The following is a 23,485-nucleotide window of genomic DNA, read 5'->3' as shown; positions in this document are numbered from 1 at the left end:
ACAGGGAACTCCCACTGGCTCCTCAGTTGAAGCTACTCTGGAGGTGGACAGGCCACTAGAAAATTCACTTGCACTTGTTTCCTGCTGGCCATGAGCGAGCTGCCCTTTCTGAGTCCAGAGGCAGCCGGAGGACCTCACATCAACAGAGGGTCCCAGAGTTCCCTGGAGGAAACCTCTGTCATGGACTCGGAGGCTCGCCACAGTCTAGGTGTCCTGCACGTGTCCTTCAGCGTCAGGTAAGGGGACCCCACAGTGGAAAGCTAGGCTCCCTACACTCTCTGCTGCCTTTTCCCACTAAATGGGTGGGTGGGCCTGGGGGTTTTGGGCTGCCTGTCTAGCAGAGCAAGGTAGAAGTTGGCAAGGCTGCCAGCAGGCAGTTAGCAGCAACAGTGAGTAGCTCCTCCCTCTGCCCAGGGCTGGGCCTCCTCGGCACTAAAACATGCCCTGTCTGACGCTGCTTGCTGCTGCTTCCTACCAATTTTTCCTACACCGCTTCCTTGACTTGTCTAGCAACTGTCCTGTGTAAATGGAGAGGGCTTGGAAAGTGAGAGCGCTGGGGGCACAAGGTAAAATGAAGCCCGTTGAAGGAATAAAGGGTTCCCCTCGAGAACAAACAGTGTGCACGTTACCATCTTACAGCCAGCCAGAGCCAGCGTTCAGAGCAGCCAGTACGTGGCAGCCAGTCCACAGTCACTACACCTCCAAGGACTGCAGGGTGGACCTCGGAGGCTGAATTAGAACTGCCAACCTCTCCAGGAGCGACAGGGATGGAGTAGAGCTAGGCTGAGGGCTGGGGGACAGGGGTCTGACCCTCTTCCAGGAGTCAACTCTGCCTTTGCCATTGTGGGATTTACTTTAAAGCAACCGTGTCGGGCCCTGGTGGAACATCAAATCATGCCAGCAGCGGTGGGACAGGAAAATTCTCAAAGATGTCTCCTTGTACATGGAAAGTGGACAGATAATGTGCATCCTAGGCAGCTCAGGTAAGTGGCTGAAGGGCTTCTACGCGTCCAAGGAGGACTCTGGGAGGCCTGGCTTGCCTTAAGCCCTATGGTGAAGAAATAAGTTGAAGGTGTAGAGCAGAGGCCATGTACTTTGGCTTCAGATGAAATCTAGTGGCGCGTCTGACTGTGAGTGGAACCTTGAGAAAAGTCCCTGGGAAGAGAGGAAGCCCCGCCTGACCTGTGAGTGGTTGCTTGTTGTGCTGGGGATCAAATCCAGAGTCTTGCGCAGGCCAAGTAAAGTCTTTACCATAGAGCCCAGCCCCAGATGTATTTTGAATTGGCATCTCCACATCTGGCAAGTTCTTGCCAAGGTGTCCAGCAGGCAGAATTTAACTCCTCTTCTTGATCCCAGTGGCCTTTTTTTCATTTTGATAGTCATCAGACACACAGCTGAGAGTAGAGAATACTAAAAAAGAATTCATCTTAAGAGCAGGGCTTAGCAGCACACGAGGTTTTCTTTTTGAGCCTTTCTCTTCAGGAGTTCAGCATCGCATGCACTGCACTGACCCAGCCATGTGTTTTCCCTATGACTTTCTCTTCTTTCCGGGGGGGGGGGGGAATCTGAACACTTGGACACGACTTCCATATTTGCTTTTGTGTTCTTGCATCAAGCAGTCTTTAGCCTCTCCTGTTCCTGCTAAGCCTATAGCTGCAAACCCTCATATTTCTAGGGGTACATTGGCCCAGATGAGGGGCTCTGGGTGTTCACAACACTGAGTTATCCTGCCTGTATTAATTGCAGGATTCTGGCATACTAGATTCATAAACCCTCCTGACTGAGCAGCTGCTCCCAGGGCGTGGGCATTTAGTCCACATCCACTGGCCTCGCTCTTCCCTAGAAACAGTCTGTGGTGAGAGGCAGGCATGGCCCTGTTTGGACATAGCTGTGTGTGACACCCAAAGTTCTGTGACAGAAGCTTTCCCCACTGTGCAAACGATGAGAGGCCTTGTGGTCTAGTGGGAGATGAGCGGCCATGGAGGTGTGACCCTCTGAAGGCAATGAGGGAGCTCTTGCAGGATCCAAATGAGTTCTCACCAGAGAAAGTTGGTACCCAAGAAAACCTGATGCCTGAATCCCCCTGGGTCCTGTCTCATCAAAGAGTCGCTCAGCACGTGGCGTCTCACAGTCCACCATGTGACGTAGCCAGAAGTCGGGACAGATGAGGCTATCCCATCTTGAACTCTAAAACTCCAAGGCTGTGGGCCAGCACATACACACACACACACACACACACACACACACACACACACACACACACACAAAATAAAACACCTCATTCGTGCGAGCGCACACTTCTACAAATTACCCAGCCTCAGGAGTCCAGTCTCAGGCATTTTCCTATAACAATATAAACCAGATTAAGATTTCCAGCCTCATATTGACTTCATGAGCATTCATCTAAGCACAGCTGTATGACAATGCATTAAGATTAAGTGAGGGAGGTTAGGAATGGGAGGATACAAGTGATGGGATAACAATTGAGTTATAATCTGAATAAATCAATAAAATTAAAAAACAATAAAATTAAGAACACACACACACACAAAAAAAGATTAAGTGAAACAATAATAATATTAAATGGTAACAAACTCACTGACTGTCATAGTCTAATTGGGTTACTGTAAGAAAATAAGCATATACTGGGTGACTTCTGAGCAGCAGACTCACACCCAAGGACAAAGGTTGGACAGATCCGACGTGCATCGAGGGCTGGGGAGTTAGCTGTTTGTTACTATGGGCAAAACGCTTGGCATAAATGATAGAAAGGAGGAGAGAGCTATGTTGGCTCACAGTTTCTGAGAGATCAGTCCCTTGGCGAGAGGCACGGCAGAACAGCTTGCATCATGATAAGCAGTGAACAGAGAGAGGAGACAGGAAGGGATCGGACAAGACACACCAAGGAGCACCCCGCTACCCCCCCCCCCCCCGCCGATGACCCACTTTTTCCAGCTAGTCGCCACCTCCTAAAGATTCCAGAACCTCCCTAATAGCACTGCCACCTGGGGATATAAGAGGTGGGGGTGGGGCGGCATTTTATATTCAATCCCTATGCAATTGTTTTCTGGCTCTAATCTCACATAATGGAAGAGTTGTGGGATCTCTCCCAAGTATCTTATGGCTTAGTTAATTAATGGAATCACTGTGTGTGTGTGTGTGTGTGTGTGTGTGTGTGTGTGTCTATGCAAGTGCATATTTGTGAAGGCCAGAAATCAACCTTGGGTGTCTTCTGTCTTATTTTGTTTGTGGGTAGATTTGTGTTTGTTTTTTTTGTGTTTTGTTTTGTTGAGACAGGGTCTCACTATGTAACCCTGGCTGGCCTGGAACTTGCCATGTAGGCCAGCCTGCTCTCAGACTGGGAGAACTGCTTGCTCCTGCCTGTGGAGTGTCGGGTATGCTACCACGATTGGCTTCCCATCTTGTTTTCCGAGACAAGGTCTCTCACTTTTACCTGGAACTTCTGGTTCAGTGAGGCTGGTGGGCAAGCCAGTGAGGCCCAGGGATCCCCCTGGTTCTGCCTCTTCAGGGGCAGGATTCTGAGCAGGCCCTGCCATGTTGGCTTTGTTTACATGGATTGGGGCTTTTAACTCAAGTCTTTATGCTTGCACAAATGGCAGTTTCCCAACGGAACCATCTCCCTGACCCTCAGCCGTTTTTTCTAAGCACACTTCTTGATAGTCTTCAGTCATCCGAAGCTGGGGGAGGGGGCAGGAGGGGCATGCGGACGGACCTGAGGGTCTCTGTGTGGAGCTGAGAAGCTTCGGCCTTGATAGTAGGTGTGTTAAACAGCTGTGGGGACAGACAGAGAGACAGCGCAGGTGGCAGTGGCAAATGCCAATGAGGGGCCACACACCCTGCAGAGGTCTTTGAGGCTCTGGTTAGGTCAGGCAGGGCTCGTGGCTGGGAAGTCAGAACTTCATCCTGCCAAGCTTGGGTCTCTCCTCCTTTTCCTTCTTTCCTCCTCCTTTCCCTCTTCCTCTTCCTCCTCCTCCCTCTTCTCCCCCGCCCCCCCCTCCCCTCTTCCTCTGTGTGTGGCACTGGAGGTTGAACCAAGTGCTCTTCAACTAAGTCGTTCCTCCAGCCCACGATTTGCTTTTTTTTTTCTCCTAATACAAGAAAATGGTTTTATTCCTACACTTTAGTTTCAGACAGTTTATAAATACACTAACTGTGATAATAAGGCTTTTCAACCGTGAAGCAGGTGAGCTAACACCCTAAGTACAGGCGGGGAAGTGCTAAAGTTTCTCCACATGAACTATTCTTTTAATGTCACAGAAGAGAACAGCAAACAGACTATACAATATGCATGGGCAGAAAAGCCACAGAGTGGGACTCCTGAACACTGTAGTGTAGTACACAACGTATTGTCAACATTTACAGGGCTTATGACTAATGACATCTGAAAGCATGTTCCTTTAAGAGGATGCGTTCATTTTCCTTTCTGCTCCAGTCCACCTGAACATGTGTGCTAGTCCCGAGTTTGGTGAGACATAGGTTAGGAAAGATGCTGGCTGCTTTTTTGTTTCTTGTTTTTGTTTTTCGAGACAGGGTTTCTCTGCGTAGCCTTGACTTGTCTAGATTGCTTTGTAGACCAGGCTGGCCTCGAACTCACAGTGATCATGCTTCCTCTGCCTCCCTGAGTGCTGGGATTAAAGGTGTGTACCACCACGCCCTTGCTCTCAGGTAGTTTAGAGCCTCCTGCCTGTGTTTGCGTTTGTAAGTCTGTTTAGCAGCCTTGAGTAAGAAAGTCAGAAAATGTCTGTCCTGTCTCCAGGGGTTCTGGGACCCAGGCTAACGTGTGTGATGTGACTTTAGGAAAACAAAACAAAACAAGGGAAATGTGTTCCTCTGTCACCTCAAGTACCGGGCAGTTTCTACTCTAGAACTCTGGAGGAATGTTCTTGGTAGCAACTGGCTAGCTATAGCCAAGTTTTGGTGCGTGCCGAGGTCAATTTGCTTTCCCACAAAGGCCTCTGAGCCAGTGTCTCTCACACTCTAACGCTCATGGAAACGTGTTAAAATCAGAGTCATAGTCGGTGGGTCTTAGAGTCTACACTTTCAGGCCTCAGACCACAGGTCAGAAGGCTCTGGCAATGTCATCTAGAATCAGGTAGAACCGGTCAGTCCTAAAGGATCAGAAAGAAATTTATATCCTAGGGGCCAAATGCTTCCAAGGCTTTTCTACTATGAACTTGTATTTTTCTCTTTCTTTCTTCCTTCCTCCTTGCATTTTTAGACTAAAAATACATATTTATACAAAAAAGCCCACCCAGCCAGGCGTGGTAGCGCATGCCTTTAATCCCAGCACTCGAGAGGCAGAGGCAGACAGATTGCTGTGGGTTCGAGGCCAGCCTGGTCTACAAAGCAAGTGCAGGACAGCCAAGGCTATACAGAGAAACCCTGTCTTGAAAAACAAAAACTAAATAAATAAATAAATAAATAAATAAGCCAACTCACCAGTTTTCTACTATAAAAATTTATAAAAAAGATCCATTTGAATTAAGAGGGTTCATTTGCAAGGGGAAAAATTGAGAGACTATTAAAACTATGTGAATTCTTTTTAGTTTACCTAAATTAAGTAAACTTTGTTATTCAGTGCTGTGTAATGTGGCTTTACAATTCAGCAAGTAGCCACATAATCCCTTCTTTCTCTTCTATGAACCAAGGCTTCTCTATGTACTCAAACTGGCCTCAAAAAACAAGTTTTTTTTTTTGGAGACAGGGTTTCTCTGTGTAGCTCTCACTGTCCTGGAACTTGCTAGGTCGACTAGGCCTCCCAAGTGCTGGGATTAAAGGCACGGCCACCACTGCCCAGCAACCTGTATTTTTCTTAATTCTATTTTCTCCCACTACGTTCATGTATGCATGTGTGTGTATGTGTGTGGGTGAGTGCATGTCATGCGTGTATGGGGAAAGTCAGAGGACAACTTTTGGTAGTCAGTTCTCGCCTTCTACCATGTGCCTCTGGGACTGGACTCTCAGGTCCTCCCGCTTGGCTGCAAGTGCCTTTACTGTCTGAGCCATCCTGTATAAATACAAAACATCTTCAGACCTGGATTCCAGTCCTACCATTGCACACAAGAGCAAGTCACCAAATCCAGAGGACACCTCCTCGTGGTGTTTAGCCTCTGTTACTGGGCTTGTCACTCAGAGGACAAACTGGAGACACTTATTTAGACTCTGGGATTTTGGACCCAGGGGGCCACGGAGAAGCACAATTAGGGTCCCTTTGAGGCATAAAGGCCCATTTTCGTCATGAAGAGGCTCCTGCAGGGTCTTCTCTTGTCGCCCCTAGGCTCAGGCAAAACCACCCTGCTGGATGCCATCTCCGGGAGGCTGCGGCGCACAGGGACCCTGGAAGGGGAGGTGTTTGTGAACGGCCGCGGGCTGCACAGGGACCAGTTCCAAGACTGCTTCTCCTACGTCCTGCAGGTGGGCACGTCCCTGGCCCTGGCCTGCCCTCCGCTCTGGGCCCCACCTCCGGGGCTCTGGTGACCCTGATGTGCCCCTTTCCTGCAGAGTGACGTCTTTCTGAGCAGTCTCACTGTGCGCGAGACGCTGTGCTACACAGCGATGCTGGCCCTGCGCCGCAGCTCTGCGGACTTCTACAAGAAGAAGGTACTTAAAGCTAAAGCGAAGTGAAGACCACTCCCCAGGGGACAAGACCTGGTACCTCAGCCACCCCTCCTCTGGCCACCGCTTGGCCCTCCCATTTTTCGTCTTTGCTTCCACCCTTGTATTCTGCTCCTAAGTGGCAGCTCCACGAGATGTCTGCACACCTGAAATGTGGCCAGTCCAAGCCAAGCCTGGTCTGTTAGAGTGCTTGCTCCTCGTCCATCATGAGGCTTCAGGGCCTGGAATTCAGGTAGCCGGTGCCCTTACCTACTGGACCATCTCATCTTGAAGGGGCCTCACACAAAGGAGGCAAACTATGGGGTCATCATTCTTTCTAGGTTCCAGTATGTTTGTTAAATGCACCCACTTTGGAGATGGCTATAAATAAGCCCACCTTGACCTTAGTTGGAAACAATGCTTAGTTCAGTCTGTACCATGTACCTGGGTCCACCTCTGCCTCCCCAAGTACTGGGATTACAGGCATGCCCCCACAGTGCCCTGCCTCGGAGAATTTTGATATTTAAGGCTTTTAATGGCTCCCGGAAAAGACAATGGTGGTAACGTAGTAACCAGGGCTGCTCCTCTGGGGGCTGGGGGACCTTGACACCCAAAGTGTGTGGAGCAGGATGAGGCCACAATTGTGGAAAACTCCAGCTCTCTGTTAGCAGGCCTGAAAGCTTTCTTTCTCCTTTTTCCAGTTGTCCTTTTTGCTTCCCAAGCGCTTCCATCGCTACCAGCAAACTCTCTAGCTGCACAGCCAATGCTACCGTCCTTTCAGTAACAAGAGAATTGAGTGACACTTGTAGTTTTTCTATTTCATCCGCTTTTTGTTTCTCAGACCCCTTTCATATCCAAATGCAACTTTTCCAGTTGTTCAACCATTCTCTCAAACTTTTTTGAAATGAAATACAGGAAGAAGACCAAGAGCAGCAGCCTTCATCTTTCTTGAAGTGTTCGGTTCCTCACCTCACCCCACCCCACCTCACCCCACCCCTACAGCCCCTCTCTGGGCTCTGGCATTTATTCCCTCTCCAGAGTCCTTAGAATTAAACTATCCGCAGCTAGTAAAGGGCTCCTCTGTTTGCACAAGGCAAATAGTCTCCTCCTGTGGACAGTCTGAATCAGCCCCATATCTCACACCTGAGATTAAAACAAAAACATATTTATATAACATCACTGAGTTTTTAAAAGACACTAAGACTTTCCACTACAACTTTGCATCTTCTGTGGGCCAGGGCTTCCTTTATGCTGGTGGCTTTGGCCCCTCCCCTCTGGAACTCTGTTCCACAGTTATCCCCTCTTTTCCGGCATTTTTCAAAGAAGTGCACTGGTTTCTTTTCCCTTTCTTTCTTTCTTTCTTTCTTTCTTTCTTTCTTTCTTTCTTCTCTTCCCACCCTCAATTTTGAAAGGGGCACAATCTCATTAGAAGCAGCTGGGAAGAAATTCTCTGCTATATTATTCCAGTTTGCCCTCTGCTTCCCTCGGACTGGGGGGAGGGAGGGGTAAGGGAGGGAGAAGCAGAGGCAGGATTTTCCAAAGCTCTCTGGGGGCTGCAATAAGCCGAGTAGGGGAAGAGGAAAGGCCTTCTTAGGAGTGGAGGCTGGGAAGCGGGGCTCCAGGGAGCCGCAGGGCGTAACAGGAAGGACGGGAACTCGAGACCTGGAAGTGAGGCTGTGGGTTATATGTTGGGTCCTCTTTGAAGTCTCTTGAAGAGATTTGAGTAAAGATTGGAATGGCTTTTAATTACTTTTGAGAGCTGGATTATATTCCTTTGATGTGGAACCACACTGTGACCGGTCCCTTGAATCTCCAGGACTTTTTTTGGGCTACAAAGGGGATATGGGGGCCACTTCAAACTAAATTGGATTTTTTTTAAAGCACAGAAATTATTTATGATAATAAAATTTCAAAACCCAAACACTTAACATAATCTATGTCATAATTATGCCTTTGGGACACATTTTTCTCTGATGTAAGTATAAGCAATTTTTTTTTGTCTCTATGGGGACTTAAAAACTCTTATTTAAATCCAACCTATTTATTATGTATTAAACCAAACTGGATTTTTACCACAATGGACTTTTCTCCCCAGGGTATGTTGAGTCTGAACGTGGCCCTTGCTCTCTAGAGAAGAGTTATCTCCCCTGGAACATCATCAGACCATAAACTGAAGTATCAGCCACAGTAACAGGTGACAGCCCTGGAGTGTTGTGTCTTTTACAGGTAGAGGCTGTCATGGCGGAGCTGAGCCTGAGCCACGTGGCAGACCAAATGATTGGCAACTATCATTTTGGGGGGATCTCCAGTGGGGAGCGGCGCCGAGTCTCCATCGCAGCCCAACTCCTTCAGGATCCCAGTAAGTGAGACGCAGGCCCAGGAAAGATGCCACCAGGGTCTCCTCCGTGTGTCTTCAGTGCTTGAGGACCTTCCCTCACAGTCCCCAGTGAGAAAAGGTTTGTATAGGATGAAAATCCCAGAGGTTTCCAAGTGAGAGGCCCCAATTTCAGGAAATGCTATGTCGTTCATTTCCTGATAAGAGTCTGTAACTTGAGAAAAAAAAACCCAAATTAGCACAGTTCAACTTGATGGTGACGTGAAAGCGATACACACTCACCTGGACTTTGAATTTTGATCTTTTCTCGGACTAATGATAAATGGTAGCATACATTCTTCCGTGATGGCTGGGTAGCAACAGTGAGCCACACTCCTGTTGTCCATGAAGGGGAGCCTGGGGCTAGGGTGTGTGGTGTTGCCAAGCTATGTTGCTCAGTAGGTTGGATGGACATTAGGTGCGCTAAATGCATCTTCAGCTTATACCATGTTTTCACTTACCCATGGGTTACATTGCTTGCTGGGTCACTAGGACCATTTGCTCTGATATCTTATAAGAGTATCCCGTTTGTTCATCTGTGGTCCACCAGAGACTTCCATAAACAGGAGGTGCACCCTGCCCATCCTGACTTCTGAAAGCAGTACTATTATGCCCTGCAGAGAAGGCCAATGAGTTCTGGCGTGACTGCAAGTGTTTATGAGTTGGCAGAGTGTATCTGCCATGAGGAAGGGGCTATCAAGGTGAGGTGGCCGGTCCCCTGCCTCCCTCAGCCTGGTTTGGTCATTCTCCCAACTTGACAAACCTCACCACTTACATGCGCCTGGGAGAGGGCATTTTGTACCTGGGTTCTTTCTTTACTCTGGGGTAGAATAAGCCTGCCTCTTCTGATGGCGCTTGGTCAGGAGATGATAAAAAGCCCTTGTCACTTTTTTTGGGTAGACATGAACTATAAAGCTCCTAAAGAACCCAGCTCCTTCCTATCCACCATTACCTCAGACTTCCTTTCATTATTCTGTTGTGCTAAGACCACATTAATACTGGAGAGTACCCAAGTATGAAACGGGGTTGGGCTAGGTGAACGTTAGCTACTCTTCTTAGCTTCCCCAATGTCTGCTCGCCAGCCTTGTGGTCTACCAGTGTCCCCTGCATGGAGCCCAAGTAGTCCAGAGCACGAAGAGGCCTGGTCTGGTCACTCTCCCGTCTCCAGGTGTGCCCCAGAGCTGAGAGCTGGACCCTCCCAGGCCAGGTTTTTTCTCCCCGGCTCTGGCTGAAAGCCAGTTTCCGTGCGGCTACGCAGTTTGGATGGGGTGCGGCAGCTCAAGGAAGGACCGGTCGGGATACTGAGTTGGGAGCACAGAGCAGGCTGGGCAGTGGCTCAGACGGCTGACCCCTTCTTTGCCGGCAGAGGTCATGATGTTTGATGAGCCGACCACAGGACTGGACTGCATGACCGCGAATCAGATTGTCATCCTCCTGGCAGAGCTGGCTCGCAAGGATCGAATTGTGATTGTCACCATCCACCAGCCTCGCTCTGAGCTCTTCCATGTAAGGGAATGCATCTCTTGTCCCTACTCAACTCAGGAGTAGGAGTATGGTGTTTTGAACCAGGGATGGCAGGGTAGAATAAGGAGCACACCCCAGTAATTAAAGGGCAAGGGGCCTGGTTCTCTCAGTACCTAACTCACGACAAACATCTTGTATACACTAGGTCATTTGGCCCCACCATCATTTAGTCCACCAGGCAATCCTGGGGCCAAGAACCCACATATACACTTCACAGAAGGAAAGGACAATTTGGGGCTGGGTTACAATTCAGAGGTTTATCCGTTCTCATCATCATGGTGGGAAGCGTGGTGGCAGCACGCAGGCAGACATGGTGCTGGAGAAGGAGCTGAGAGTTCCACATCTGCAGTCTGGATCTTCAGGCAGGAGGAAGAGAAGACGGGGGGCCACTAGGCCTGGCTTCTGACCCCTCAAAGCCTGCCCCCCCCACAGTGACATTCCCTCCAAAGCCTGCCCCCCCCACAGTGACACTCCCTCCAAAGCCTGCCCCCCCCCAGTGACATTCCCTCCAAAGCCTGCCCCCCCCCAGTGACATTCCCTCCAACAAGGCCACACCACCTAACAGTGCTGCTCCCTGTGAGGCCATGGGGGCCATTTTCATTGCCCAAGCACCCACTAACACCATCTGTTGTCCAACCAGCACTTTGACAAAATTGCCATCCTGACTTACGGAGAGTTGGTGTTCTGTGGTACACCAGAGGAAATGCTTGGCTTCTTCAGTAACTGTGGTTACCCATGCCCTGAACATTCCAATCCCTTTGATTTCTACAGTAAGTGTACTTTTTTTTAATGTTTACTATCAATGCTGTTTAGACATATTTTTTAAAAAAGATTTATTTATTATGTATACAGTATCCTGCCTGCATGTAAGCCAGCAAGCCTGAACAGGGCACAGGGTCTCATTACAGATGACTTGTGAACCACCATGTGGTTGCTGGAAATTGAACTCAGGACGTCTGGAAGAATAGACAGTGCTCTTAAGCGGTCTCTCTAACCCTAGAATATTTAAATTTTTTACTGTTTATATGCGTGTGCCTCCCCTGTCACGCGCACAACACTTGTGCCATGGTCTACATGTAGAGATCAGAGAACAGCCAACCAGACAAGTTGGTCCTCTCGTGTCATGTGAATTCTAGGGATCAGAGTGAGGTCATCAGGCTTGGGTGCAAGTGTTGAGCTATTTTGTGTCCCCTAAATTTCCCTAATCTTTGATTTCTGCCCAGATGGCATTGGCTGTGCTAGGTTTTTGTTTTGGTAAGTTTTATTTTTGCTTTTGTTTGTTTTGATGTTCCCTTTGTTTCTCAAAGAGTTGATCTGCCAGGTCAGTTAACTTGCCACTACTGACTCACCAGAGATTAAGGTGGGGGGGGGATTTTCTTTCAGACCATCAGAGTTGAGTTTCTGAGTCCTTCCAGGCAGTCCTTATGTGATTCTCATAACCTTTCTGGATAACTTTAGACATTTAAATGTAGCAAGGTGGTCTTTAACAAAAAGAGCTTTCTCTGGTAGATAGGGAAAAGAAGGATTGATGAACCTGTATCATTAGCCATTGTGTGTGTGTGTGTGTGTGTGTGTGTGTGTGTGTGTGTGTGTGTGCATTTAGAAACACATGAGTCATATCTTTTGGGGAAAACTTTCAGTGGACTTGACGTCAGTGGATACCCAAAGTAGAGAACGAGAAATAGAAACTTACAAGCGTGTCCAGATGCTCGAATCTGCCTTCAAAGACTCTGTGATCTATCGCAAAATTCTGGAGAATATTGAAAGAACAAAACACATGAAAACCTTACCTATGGTCCCCTTCAAAACGAAAGACCCTCCCGGAATGTTCTGTAAGCTTGGTGTCCTCTTGAGGTAAGAACCTTGCAAACACAGCCAAGACCCATTTTAAATCTTTCCAGTCATTGACCAATAATGAAATAAATGGGATTAAAACTGGCTCATTTGGTTTTCAGGAGAGTAACAAGAAACTTGCTGAGAAATAAGCAGGCGGTGGCTATGCGCCTTGTTCAGAATCTGATCATGGGACTGTTCCTCATTTTCTACCTTCTCCGGGTCCAGAACAACATGCTGAAGGGTGCTGTCCAGGACCGCGTGGGTCTGCTGTACCAGCTTATAGGCTCCACCCCGTACACTGGAATGCTCAATGCAGTGAACCTGTGTAAGTGCCTGTGTGGGGGAGGTGAACCCGTGTCAGCGCCTGTTTGTGGGAAGCGCACCCCCCCCCAAAATCTATCTGCTCCATAGGTTGCCTTCTAAAAGCGCACCATTATAAAAAGGTATTTCTATAAACTAAACCTGCCCCTCCCCCAGTTCTCCAGGGGAAGACGATTGACTGTAGGGTCACTTTGATACAAGCGGTGCACCAAATGGACATCTCTGAAGGTTGAAGAATCCAGGGCACCCCAGGTGATGGTGGCGCAGAATTTAGAAAGAGTTTTTCCTACAGCTCATTCCTGTTGGGCTAGGATTTTTTTTTAGTTCACTGTGGACTCGGTTTTCATGCTGGATGCTGTTTTTGGAAGAGCCAGTGCCTAATTTTGTTTGTTTGTTTGTTTGTTTTTCGAGACAGGGTCTCTCTGTGTTAGCCTTGGCTGTCCTAGACTTGCTTTGTGGACCAGGCTGGCCTCAAGCTCAGTAATCCGCCTGCCTCTGCCTCCCGAGTGCTGGGATTAAAGATGTGCACCACCACGCCCGGCCAGCGCCTAATTTTTAAACCCACTGGGGACTCAGAGGCAGCACTGCGCTGCCTGGTGCTGCAGTTTGCCTCAGAACTATAGGCATCGGAGGGATTTTCAAAATGTAGTAGCAACTGTAGGGAAAAGGGAAGTTTGGTGCTTCCGGAAGGTGGCCCTAGATGGAGGTGGGAGGCAAGGATAAGTCTCCGCCTTTACCAGACTTCTCTGGCCTCTGGGAACCGATGCCACCTGCCCGCAGGCTACGATGGGGACAGTATCCTGCAGGAGAGGACAAGGGGCCTCAGGCCACTCACTCACACCCCTTTCAGTGTGCTTTATTACCGTAGAGAGAAAAAGCAAAGTGTGGGGTCTTGGCCACCACACTGCCTCCAGGTAGTGTGTAGATTCTTGCGGTGGGAGGACTTCTTGTCCTTCCACGATTATGGAACCTGCCTGGCGGCCTTGATCCAGCCCCGATAGACCTCGGGTGCTGCTTGGGTAGCCTTTCCTCCTCCCTTAGCGGTGCAGTGACTGACGGTTTTGGAACATGCCTTCTCACCAGTTCCCATGCTGAGAGCTGTCAGCGACCAGGAGAGTCAGGATGGCCTGTACCAGAAGTGGCAGATGCTGCTGGCCTACGTACTGCACGCACTCCCCTTCAGCATCGTCGCCACGATGTTGTTCAGCAGTGTGTGTTACTGGTAAGGTGGCATTCAGGGGCATCCGGTCCAGGCTCCGATGATAGGACACACGGAAAGGCAGCTAGCTAGTGGTTGGATCACTGCACCCATGCCTAGTGCAGTGACCTGCATTTCAGGGCACCAGTCTACTTGGGGAGCAAGGAAAAGAATGAGTCCCACAACTGCTGGGCTTAAAGAAGGATTGTCGTAGAACGTGGTAAGGAAAACCATGAAGAAATGTTTGAGGATTTGGGGTGTAGCTCTATGACAGAAAGGTTTCCTAGAACCCCGAGTTTAATTTTCTAGCATTGAAAAATTATCATGCAAGCAAACAGACTCTGAGAAGATACAAAGACAGCCCAAAGTAGTTACACAGAGTCACACATACAGGGATGTTAGAACAATGTGGCATCAGGGGTGCAAGTAGGCCCTGTCACACTGAGCAAAGATGGAAGGAAACTAGACACACACACACACAGTCACACATACACACACATATACACACAGTCACACATACACACACATATACACACACACACATAGGAACACACACACTCACACATACACACACACTCACTCACACATACACACACATACACACACATACACACACACACACACACATACACACAGAGGCGGGGAGGGAAGGAAGAAGCATGGAAGGGCAGAAAGGAGGGAGGGAGGGAGGGTGGGAAGGAGAGAGAGAGAGAGAGAGAGAGATCCATAAAGTGGGGAATAAGTTCTCTTCCTGAAAAGGGAGAAAAGAATGAAATTGAGGCACTACAGGAGGAAGTACCTTAAAGCAGAGGCTTACGACAGCCACGATGACCTCTCACTGGACCCCAAAATGTAAAGAGAAAACCTTAGGGGACCCCAAAGCCAGCTAAGTCAAAGTGGCAAAGTGGGAGAGTGGATCCAATTGGCACGGTGGTATGCATGTTCACTTCTGATCCTGGAGTGAGCAGGGCTCCAGTAGGGCAGAAGCGGGTAGGCGCTGAGGCCCAGAGCCCTGGGGACATGCGGGCGAGCGGAGGCCACACTTGAAAACCGATGCCTGGATTCTTGGAAGGGGAAGATTCCGAGCACCACTGAGTGTAAGACACAGCGAGTCACTGAGGCTAGGAGAGGGAGACCTGCTGCCTCGGAGACATTTCTGTGGATAGCTTATTGAGAAAGTTTAAAGAGACTGAGGGCAAAGACTGGGGTGGAAAGAAGGGTCCGTGTCTTCCTACTGTAAGACAGTCAAAGGTGACAGAACGTCTAAAAGCCAAAAGACTATGATGGAGGAAACAATTAACATAATAGAAAACCATGGTGATTTGGGCAAGGGAAAGAGGACCCTTTAAGTCTGGCTGGGAGAGCACAGATGAGACAGTCTACAGGTGAACTGATGGGCCCCGAAGTCTAATGAGAGCTTAAGACACACTACTGGGGCTGCAGCAGATGTGGCTCAGTCTGTACAGTGTTTGCCTAGCATGCACAAAGCCCTAGGGTCAGTTCCCAGCACTGCATTAAAAAAAAAAAAAGGCTGCCAATTTGACGAAAGGCATATGCAAGGAAAGTACACAGACACAGGTTAGCTTGTTTACAAGGACTTGACCAGGGCTCTTAGAATAGAAGACACTAGTGGGACGGAGTGGGAGGACAAAGTAGGGAGGGACTTCGTGCTGGCACAGGGCTAAGGCTTAGGCAGCACCGTGGGCGAACCCTCAGCGTCCGGGTGGGAATGGCAGGACGAACACAGTTATTTATGAAGAGACGCCAAGAGTTCAGCAGCCCCGCATACGCCAGCCCATTTGATTGTTGTGGAAGCAACGTAATATTTTGCTACTTACGAGAGCTAAGAGAGCTATACCAGGCAACTCACACGGAGCTGAAGTCAATGGAGACAATTGTGGTAGTGAGTGGGCTCAAGTGTCGGCTTTGTTCCAAAGAAGACAAAGCTGACAAAAAGCGGGATGTGGTTCGCCCGGCTAATTCCACCCTCTACTAGCCCACAGGGCTTTACTCACAGGAGGCAAATGTGGTCTTTTTCTTAAATGATAGTGCTTGCAGAGAAAGCTACTGACTGGTGTTTTCCTAGGACTCTGGGCTTGTATCCTGAAGTTGCCAGATTTGGATACTTCTCTGCTGCCGTGTTGGCCCCCCATTTAATTGGAGAATTTCTAACTCTTGTGCTGCTTGGTATGGTCCAAAACCCCAATATTGTCAACAGTATAGTGGCCCTGCTGAGCATTTCTGGGTTGCTTATTGGATCTGGATTTATCAGGTAAGAAGAAATGATCCTAAAGATTTAGTCTGGCCGGGTTCGTGGCCCAGGATGATCACCTAGTGCTGACTGGGGCGACTGCGAGGCTGAGTGGCTGGCTCAAGTTCTTACTTTGTAGCCTGGGCTGCTTCTACTGCCTGCCAACCCTTACTGCCTTAGAATTTGAACTGTTCACTGTTTGTTAGTAAGATGTCTTTTCACTAGAAGTCAGACCACAACAAGGTGAACACATTCCTGGTGTGACTCGCGTGGAACAAGCGAGTGGAATAAAACAGGAAACAAGCCAGCTTCCCTAGGAAACCCCCAGGCCAACTTACAGCCAAGCAGTGTGCACACTAGCTCATGTCTACCTGTACAAGCGAGGCTCTAGTCCAGCTCTCGGTCCCCATTTTTAAACATTTATTTTTATTTTATGCGTATGTACCAGTGCCCACATGTATGTATGTGCACCATGGTCTGTGTTAGTGCCTATAGAAGCCAGACTAGGGCAGAGGATGCCTGAAAGTGGAGTTACAGATGGTTCTGAGCCGCCGTGCAGATAGTGGGAAGTGAACCAGGCTCTCTGCAAGAGCAGCCAGTGCTCTTAGCTGCTGCTAAGCCATCTCTTTAGAACCCTGTTTTGTATATAGGAGGATTGTGGCTTGCCCTGCCAAGAATTACACCTTCCTCCCACTAGCCAGCAAGGACTTACTCACAGGAGGCAAGTATGGGTACTCTGGACTTAAAATCAGTCAAGTAAGGAGAAAGCCACTAGGATAAAGTTCTACTCAAGAAAGAATAAAGATTAGCGGACACGTGTCAAATGTTAACACCAAGAATCTCTGGGTGATGTTTAATTTCTCATCACATTTTATTTTATAACTTTTATATCATTTATCATTTTATAACCAAGAGTATGCATACATATAACACACATACTTTTTACAATTAGTAGCAGAAAGGGTCAAAGAATGTAAAGAGTAAAATTTGTCCAGGCAACGCTACATGTGGGATCCAATAAGTGAACTACAACCTAAGGGAATGTGATGGTTTTGTTGACTTAGCTAAAAGGGCTGGTGAGGTGGCTCAGTGGGAAATGTGGGCTTTGCAAGCATGGCGACCTGAGTTTGGGTTCCCCCACATTATAGTCAGGCATGGCCTATAGCCCCAGCACTTAGGGTAGTGTGTTCAGAGACAGGAGGATTGCTGGAACCAACCTACCCACAAATGACGACCTTCAGGTTCATCAGGAGACTCTGTCTTACAGGAATAGGATGGAGAGAGACAGAAGAACACATAGTGTCTTCCTCTGGCCTCCCTATGTGTGCTCATGCACACAGGAGCACACACATGCACACATGCACACAGCCCCCACATACCACAAAGGAACAACAAAAAGTGGGCATCTATTTAAACATAAGATCATACTACTGTGGCCAATGGGACGTACGCATACTCTCTTCCCACTGAACAACACAGTGCTGATGGCTTGTCAACAAACAACACATGGCTCCTCCCTCTTGAAAGCCAAGATTTCTGTGATAGAATCTTACTCTCTTCTTGAGCCTTCCACTTTGTCCCTCAGTCACCTGTACAAAACCTGCCTTCTGGCCCCAAGGCAGAAGACGCTCCCTCTGAAACACTCCCCCCCACCCCCCATACACACATACACACATGCACGCATGCCCAGCCCATTAAGGGCCATATTACATCACATCCTGTCCTTAATATTTAAGGCTGTCAGTCTTGAGAGCAGCGGTTTGTCCCATTTATCACTACAGTCCTTCTCAGTGACCAGCCCATGACCGTGAGGCAGTTAAATGTGCAAAAATCATTGGCTGGGTTGAATGGACAAACGAATGACTTTCCTTGGGCTGCTCCAGGGGTCAGGCACTGGCCACGTTGGTTTCCTTTTGGGGATCAAGTATAAGCGCCTGTGCCGAGATATGTCTTGTGTTTATCCTGGTGCACAAGGAGAGATGAGGACATCCACTTCCGGCCTCTAAGAGGCCTCACACACGGCAGGACAGCCCACCTCTCAGCCACCACCCTGTTCAGGTCTTTTGATCTCATACCTGAATTTTTTCCATAGCCTGCTCTCCCTCCCCCCCCCCCTTTTTTTCTGTTCTTAGTCTCCTCTTATTCTGGTCCATTCTACTTGTTGGTGCTACATCCATTTAAAAACAGTATCTCAACTCGGTCTTTCCCATGGTTAGTCAATGTCAACTCATTTCAAGGCCTTGAAAATACTGTTTCCACTGCCAATTCCAAGCTCACCTCTCTTTCCTCCCACGTCACTTCCTCTGTTCTAGCCTGGAGAACCCTCAAGCCGAGCAGTAGCCTTCTCTGCCTCCTTAAGTGTCCTTTCTTTTCCCTAAGTTCTTCCCATGTCCCCCCCTACCCTTTCCAGTCCACAGTCTCTCATCTTGGAAGACTGCCAGTGACTGGAAGCCATGGGGCTTGGGGACACTGGGAGGGACAACAAACAGGATCGTAAAGGCATAACAAGCATATGATACTGGTTGTGTGCGCTTGGTACCAATGGCTCACTTCTGGATATGGTTTTGGTATTGAGGATATATATTCTATGTTCATAACTGTATTATGAGTTCTTTAGGGATAGGACACCTTTAAAAAAATCAAAACACCTAGGAATAGAGTCATATAAAGAGAAATTATTTGATATGTATTTATATATATGAATGTTTTGCTTGTGTGTACGTCTGTGTGCCTGGTGCCCAGGAAGTCAGAAGGGGTGTTGGATCCTCTGAACTAGAGTTACGGATGGCTGTGAGCCACCATGTAGGTGCTGGAATTGAACCCAGGTCCTCTGGAGGAGCAAAACGTGCTCTAAGTGACTGAGCCACCTCACCAGTCCCACAGTAGACTTTTACTAATACAATGCACATTGCTCCAAGAGGGAATCAATATTGGCAGGAAGTTTCTCCTGAGACCGAATGGAAAGGAGCATGTTTTTCACAGGGATAAAGAAAGGAACAAAAAGAAAACAAACAAACAAACAAAAATCAAGTGAAAAACTTCTGCTTCCAGCCTCCAATTTTTCTGAACTTTGTATTGTCTTGTTTTTTCCAAGACAGGTTTCTTTGTGTAGGCCTGGCTGTCCTGGACCAAACTCTGTGGACCAGGCGGGCCTTGAACTCACCGAGCTTCCCCAGCCTCTGCCTCCTGATGCTGGGATTAAAGGTGTGCGCCACAGCACCCAGCTCTTCCTTATTCTAGTCTTGTCCTGACAGCACCCTGGGGACCTTCAGGGTTTTGCTCAGTCAGATGTCAGATAAACTTCCTCTAATGTGCTATGTGCTGGGTGTGCGACTTCTTGCATGCTTATTTAAGTAATGGAGGGGAAGAGAGAGAGAGAGAGAGAGAGAGAGAGAGAGAGAGAGAGAGAGAGAGAGAGAGAGAGCGACAGAGAGAGAGAGAGAGAGAGAGAGAGAGACAGAGAGAGAGAGAGAGACAGAGAGAGACAGAGAGACAGAGAGAGACAGAGAGAGACAGAGACAGAGACAGACAGACAGACAGACAGACAGACAGACAGACAGACAAAATGGTCATGAGAGGTTCTTCACTATACTGAAATGGGCTGCCAGATAGAGATTCAAAATGATGGAGCACCACACTGACTTGGAGGATGACTGAGATCCCTTTGGAAGAGTCATGTGGTGTGAGTTTCATAAATATACTACACACACACACACACACACACACACACCTCCCCACACCACACACATACACACACACACACACAGACACACACACATCACCAAAATGTTAACAGTTATTTCTGGGTAATGGTATTTGTTTACAATTTTCAGTGTTATTTGAAGATTTTGTATAGAAGATTATAGTTAGGTTAGAATACATAAAGAATGTTAATTTTTATTTAGTAGGCTATTTACTAGAACCTATTAAATTTTTTTCTTTTTTCTTTTCTTAAGAAACATAGAAGAAATGCCCATTCCTTTAAAAATCTTGAGTTATTTTACATTCCAAAAATACTGCTCTGAGATTCTTACGGTCAATGAGTTCTATGGGCTGAATTTCACTTGTGGTAAGAATTCTATATTACAATATTCTTCTTACATGTTGCTCTAAGTATGCAATTTCCTAGGGAAATGCATTTTTGGAAGAAATGCTGTAAGTGCACGTGTGTACGTGTGTGTGTGTGTGTGTGTGTGTGTGTGTGTACATGTGTGTGTGTGTGTGTGTGTGTGTGTGTGTGTAGGCCAGAAGTCAACCTTGGGTTTTGCTCCTTCACAGCCGCCTTCTTTCTTGTTTGATACAGTCTCTCACTGGGACCTGGGCTCTCTGATAGAGCGGGGCTGGCCAGCAAGCCTCAGGGACGCACACCTCCCCGGTTCTGGGGTTACAAGTTGTGTGCCGCCATGCCCACATTTCATGTGGGCAAGTCAAACTCATGTCTTCTTGCTTCGGTGGCCATCACTTTACTAAGCTATCTCCCCAAATTCCTAGAAATGTTGTACTTTCATAATAAGTTATTTCAAGCCCTGATTTGAAATAAACCCCACATTTTCTCTTTTAAAACAATTTTAGAAGATATTTTAAATTAAATACTTTTTAATATTTTTACACATATAATTTATATTATTACACAAATATACAATGAACCACCTACAGAAAGAAGAATCATGAAACAACCAGGAATTATATAAATGTTATGTTCTTAGTGTTTTGGCTATTTGTATTTGGCAGCCTTGAAGAAAACATCTTTCCTATCTTGGTGTGTCTAAAATTGAATGTAAATCATATCTCATCATTATCAATTTTAAAACATCTACCTAGACCTAAAAACATCTTAACCCCTAAACAACTAAGCTTAATTTTAAAATTAAACTATCTGGTCTTCAACCCCATCAGAGACTTGAGAAGGAACAAAACTAATTGCCTGAGTATACAGGGAGTTACAGGTTAGTAGCTTCCCAAACGAGAAGATGACAGAGAGAGTTTGCTGCCTGAGCAATCACCCAAAACTCTCTATAACGTTGGAACATCTTCTTCGGCCTTCTGGCCCAATATGTCTGACAGACATATTTGTGAGGCAGGAACTATTGAGGATTTGCTTTCCCTGCAAAAGGGCAAGCATGGATGCAGGCAGAGTCGATGGCAAACTCTGCCAAGATATTTATTTTGTCTGTATATGTACATATGTATGTGTGCATGCTGTGAGACATATGCATGTATGCATGCTGTGTGAGGACCTGATTGCTGGTAGGGTGCGGAAGAGGACGTCAGGTCCCTTGGACCTGGAGTTTCACACAGCTGTAAGCAGTGAGTGGGTGCTAGGGACCAAACCCACGTCCTCTGCAGGAGAAGTGCTCTTACTCTGAGCCATCTCTCCAGCTCCATCCCATTGTCTCTGATTTTTAAAGAAAAATATTCTGTGGTCCAGCTTTGGGGCACTCTTGATGCTCCTAGGAAGCGGCAGCCAGCACATCTGCCAGTGTATTCTAGGTAGGCTCAGCTCCTATCTACTGAACACACCAAAGCAAGCTCACATGGCCTCCTGTTCCACAAAATGTGTAGAGAATACAGATCGTAAACCCAGTTTTCTATGTCAGTGGGGACACAAGTGCCAGTGGCCACTGGAAAACTCAGTACGTGGCAGAGTTCAGTGGTTAAATATGGTCACATGACAATGCCAATTACTTTAGGATATTTGATGGCAGGCAAAGATGAGAAATAGGGGAATGGATCTATTCCCAAAATACAAGCGAATGCTTTTCCATCTTCAAATCAAGCCAGGATCCCTGAGACTCACACTTGCTTCATATTTCACTGGTAATTCTGGGGTCGCAAAACATTGTGTGTCTGTCATGAAGAAAGGTAGAGTGCTGAACCCTTTCTGAACATTCATTCGTTGAGTGAAAACCTGAAGTTCATCAGAGCTGCCACTGTCAATCTTTCTCCCGGCAGGAGACTCCAGCTCCAATACCTCTACGACATATAACCCCTTGTGCTCCATCACCCAGGGGATCCAGTTCATCGAGAAGACCTGCCCAGGCGCCACATCCAGGTTCACAGCAAACTTTCTCATCTTATATGCATTCATCCCAGTTCTCATCATCCTAGGGATAGTGGTATTTAAAGTCCGGGACTACCTTATCAGCAGATAGCCAAGGTCCCGGCCAGGAAAGGGTTTCACGGGCAGCTGTGCCTGTGTGGACCACAGAGACGTACCGTCTTCGAGAATCGCGAGTCCATCTGTGACCCTTGAATCTACCTGCATCCCCAAGTGCAATGAGAAGGGCCCAGAGTCCTTTGCTGTTCCAGCTTGTGGGCAAATGTGGTCCTTGGAAATTATGACTGACCTGGTCCAAAGATGTAAATAATAACAATAATTCATAAACCTATGGGGCATTAGTTTGACTATGTGTTTTTTCTAGACACAGAAAAATAGGCCCGTTTAAAAAATTATGTTTACATTTGATAAAGAATTTTATAAAACAAAAATGTGTACAATTATTGACTGAGCAATACAGGAAAAATGTTCTGGGTTTGACTGAGTGAGCCTCCTACAGAAGGGGGTAAGGAGCTTCCGCTGCCATTTAACCCCCACCCCCTACACACATGTGCATGTCTGCATGATGGGGCTGGGTCACCTGACCCCATCACACAGCTGCTGGACACATGCTGGTGAGCAGGCCAATACACCAATACATGGCAAATGAAACTTGAGGAAGATGAAGGTTGAATGCCACATATCAAGGCAAACTCCTGAGGGATGTTTGTTATTTTTCACATTTAGCACAGCTTGCCTTTTAAACTTAAATGTAACTGGACAGTATGACTGACAATGAGCTATGTCAGTCTGGAGAACAGCTTCCCCTGAAGAAGGACGGGCCTGTCCACCAGGGATTTATGCTCTTGAGTTGTAGACAGGAAGGAAATTGATGAGAGCAAACATGTACGCGCAGTGCATACTTGCTGGGACGAAATGATGGGTGTGGGCTATTAAAAGTGAAGCCTCTGCTAGCTAACGGATTCTTCCTCATTGATCTGCAAGCAGTTCATGAGCAAGTCTGAAATTTAATTCTCTCAGTGTTACTATGGTAACTAGGAGCAAGGCTCTCAGAGCGAGCACATGAACTTGTTCCGCTACTGTGACCTAGCTTGTAAAGACTGATAAATTATAGCACTTGAAATGGTCCCCCCCCCCCATTGCAGTAAGAAGAGAGCCACAGTGAAAGCCTATTGCTTAGACCTGTATTTAAGGATCTGAGGCATCAGTACATTACCACTAGAGTATTGTCAATTTTTATACAAGGCCTGTGACACCGGTGATTATGGTATAATAGTTACACAATGCCTTACAGATTATATATGTCAC

General features: G+C 47.4%; 1 protein-coding gene across 1 annotated transcript; it reads left to right on the top strand.

Moving 5' to 3' along the window:
• Nucleotides 1-90: 90 nt before the first annotated feature.
• Nucleotides 91-22,555, top strand: ABCG5 (ATP binding cassette subfamily G member 5; the record flags this gene model as incomplete). The annotated part of the gene is made up of 13 exons (XM_084792542.1): nt 91-236; nt 862-983; nt 6,299-6,435; nt 6,523-6,621; nt 8,842-8,974; nt 10,356-10,495; nt 11,154-11,283; nt 12,154-12,367; nt 12,469-12,674; nt 13,754-13,892; nt 15,955-16,140; nt 20,076-20,188; nt 22,072-22,555. 13 exons carry the CDS (start codon nt 91-93, stop codon nt 22,269-22,271), a joined length of 1,965 nt encoding a protein of 654 aa, XP_084648668.1. The 3' UTR covers nt 22,272-22,555.
• Nucleotides 22,556-23,485: the final 930 nt, after the last annotated feature.

The sequence above is a fragment of the Acomys minous genome (genome assembly GCF_964271855.1).
Source record: "Acomys minous genome assembly, chromosome: 8".
NCBI classification, from domain to species: Eukaryota; Metazoa; Chordata; class Mammalia; order Rodentia; family Muridae; genus Acomys; species Acomys minous.
Note: the sequence above shows the minus strand (reverse complement) of the source record. Positions and strands in the feature narration are given on the sequence as shown.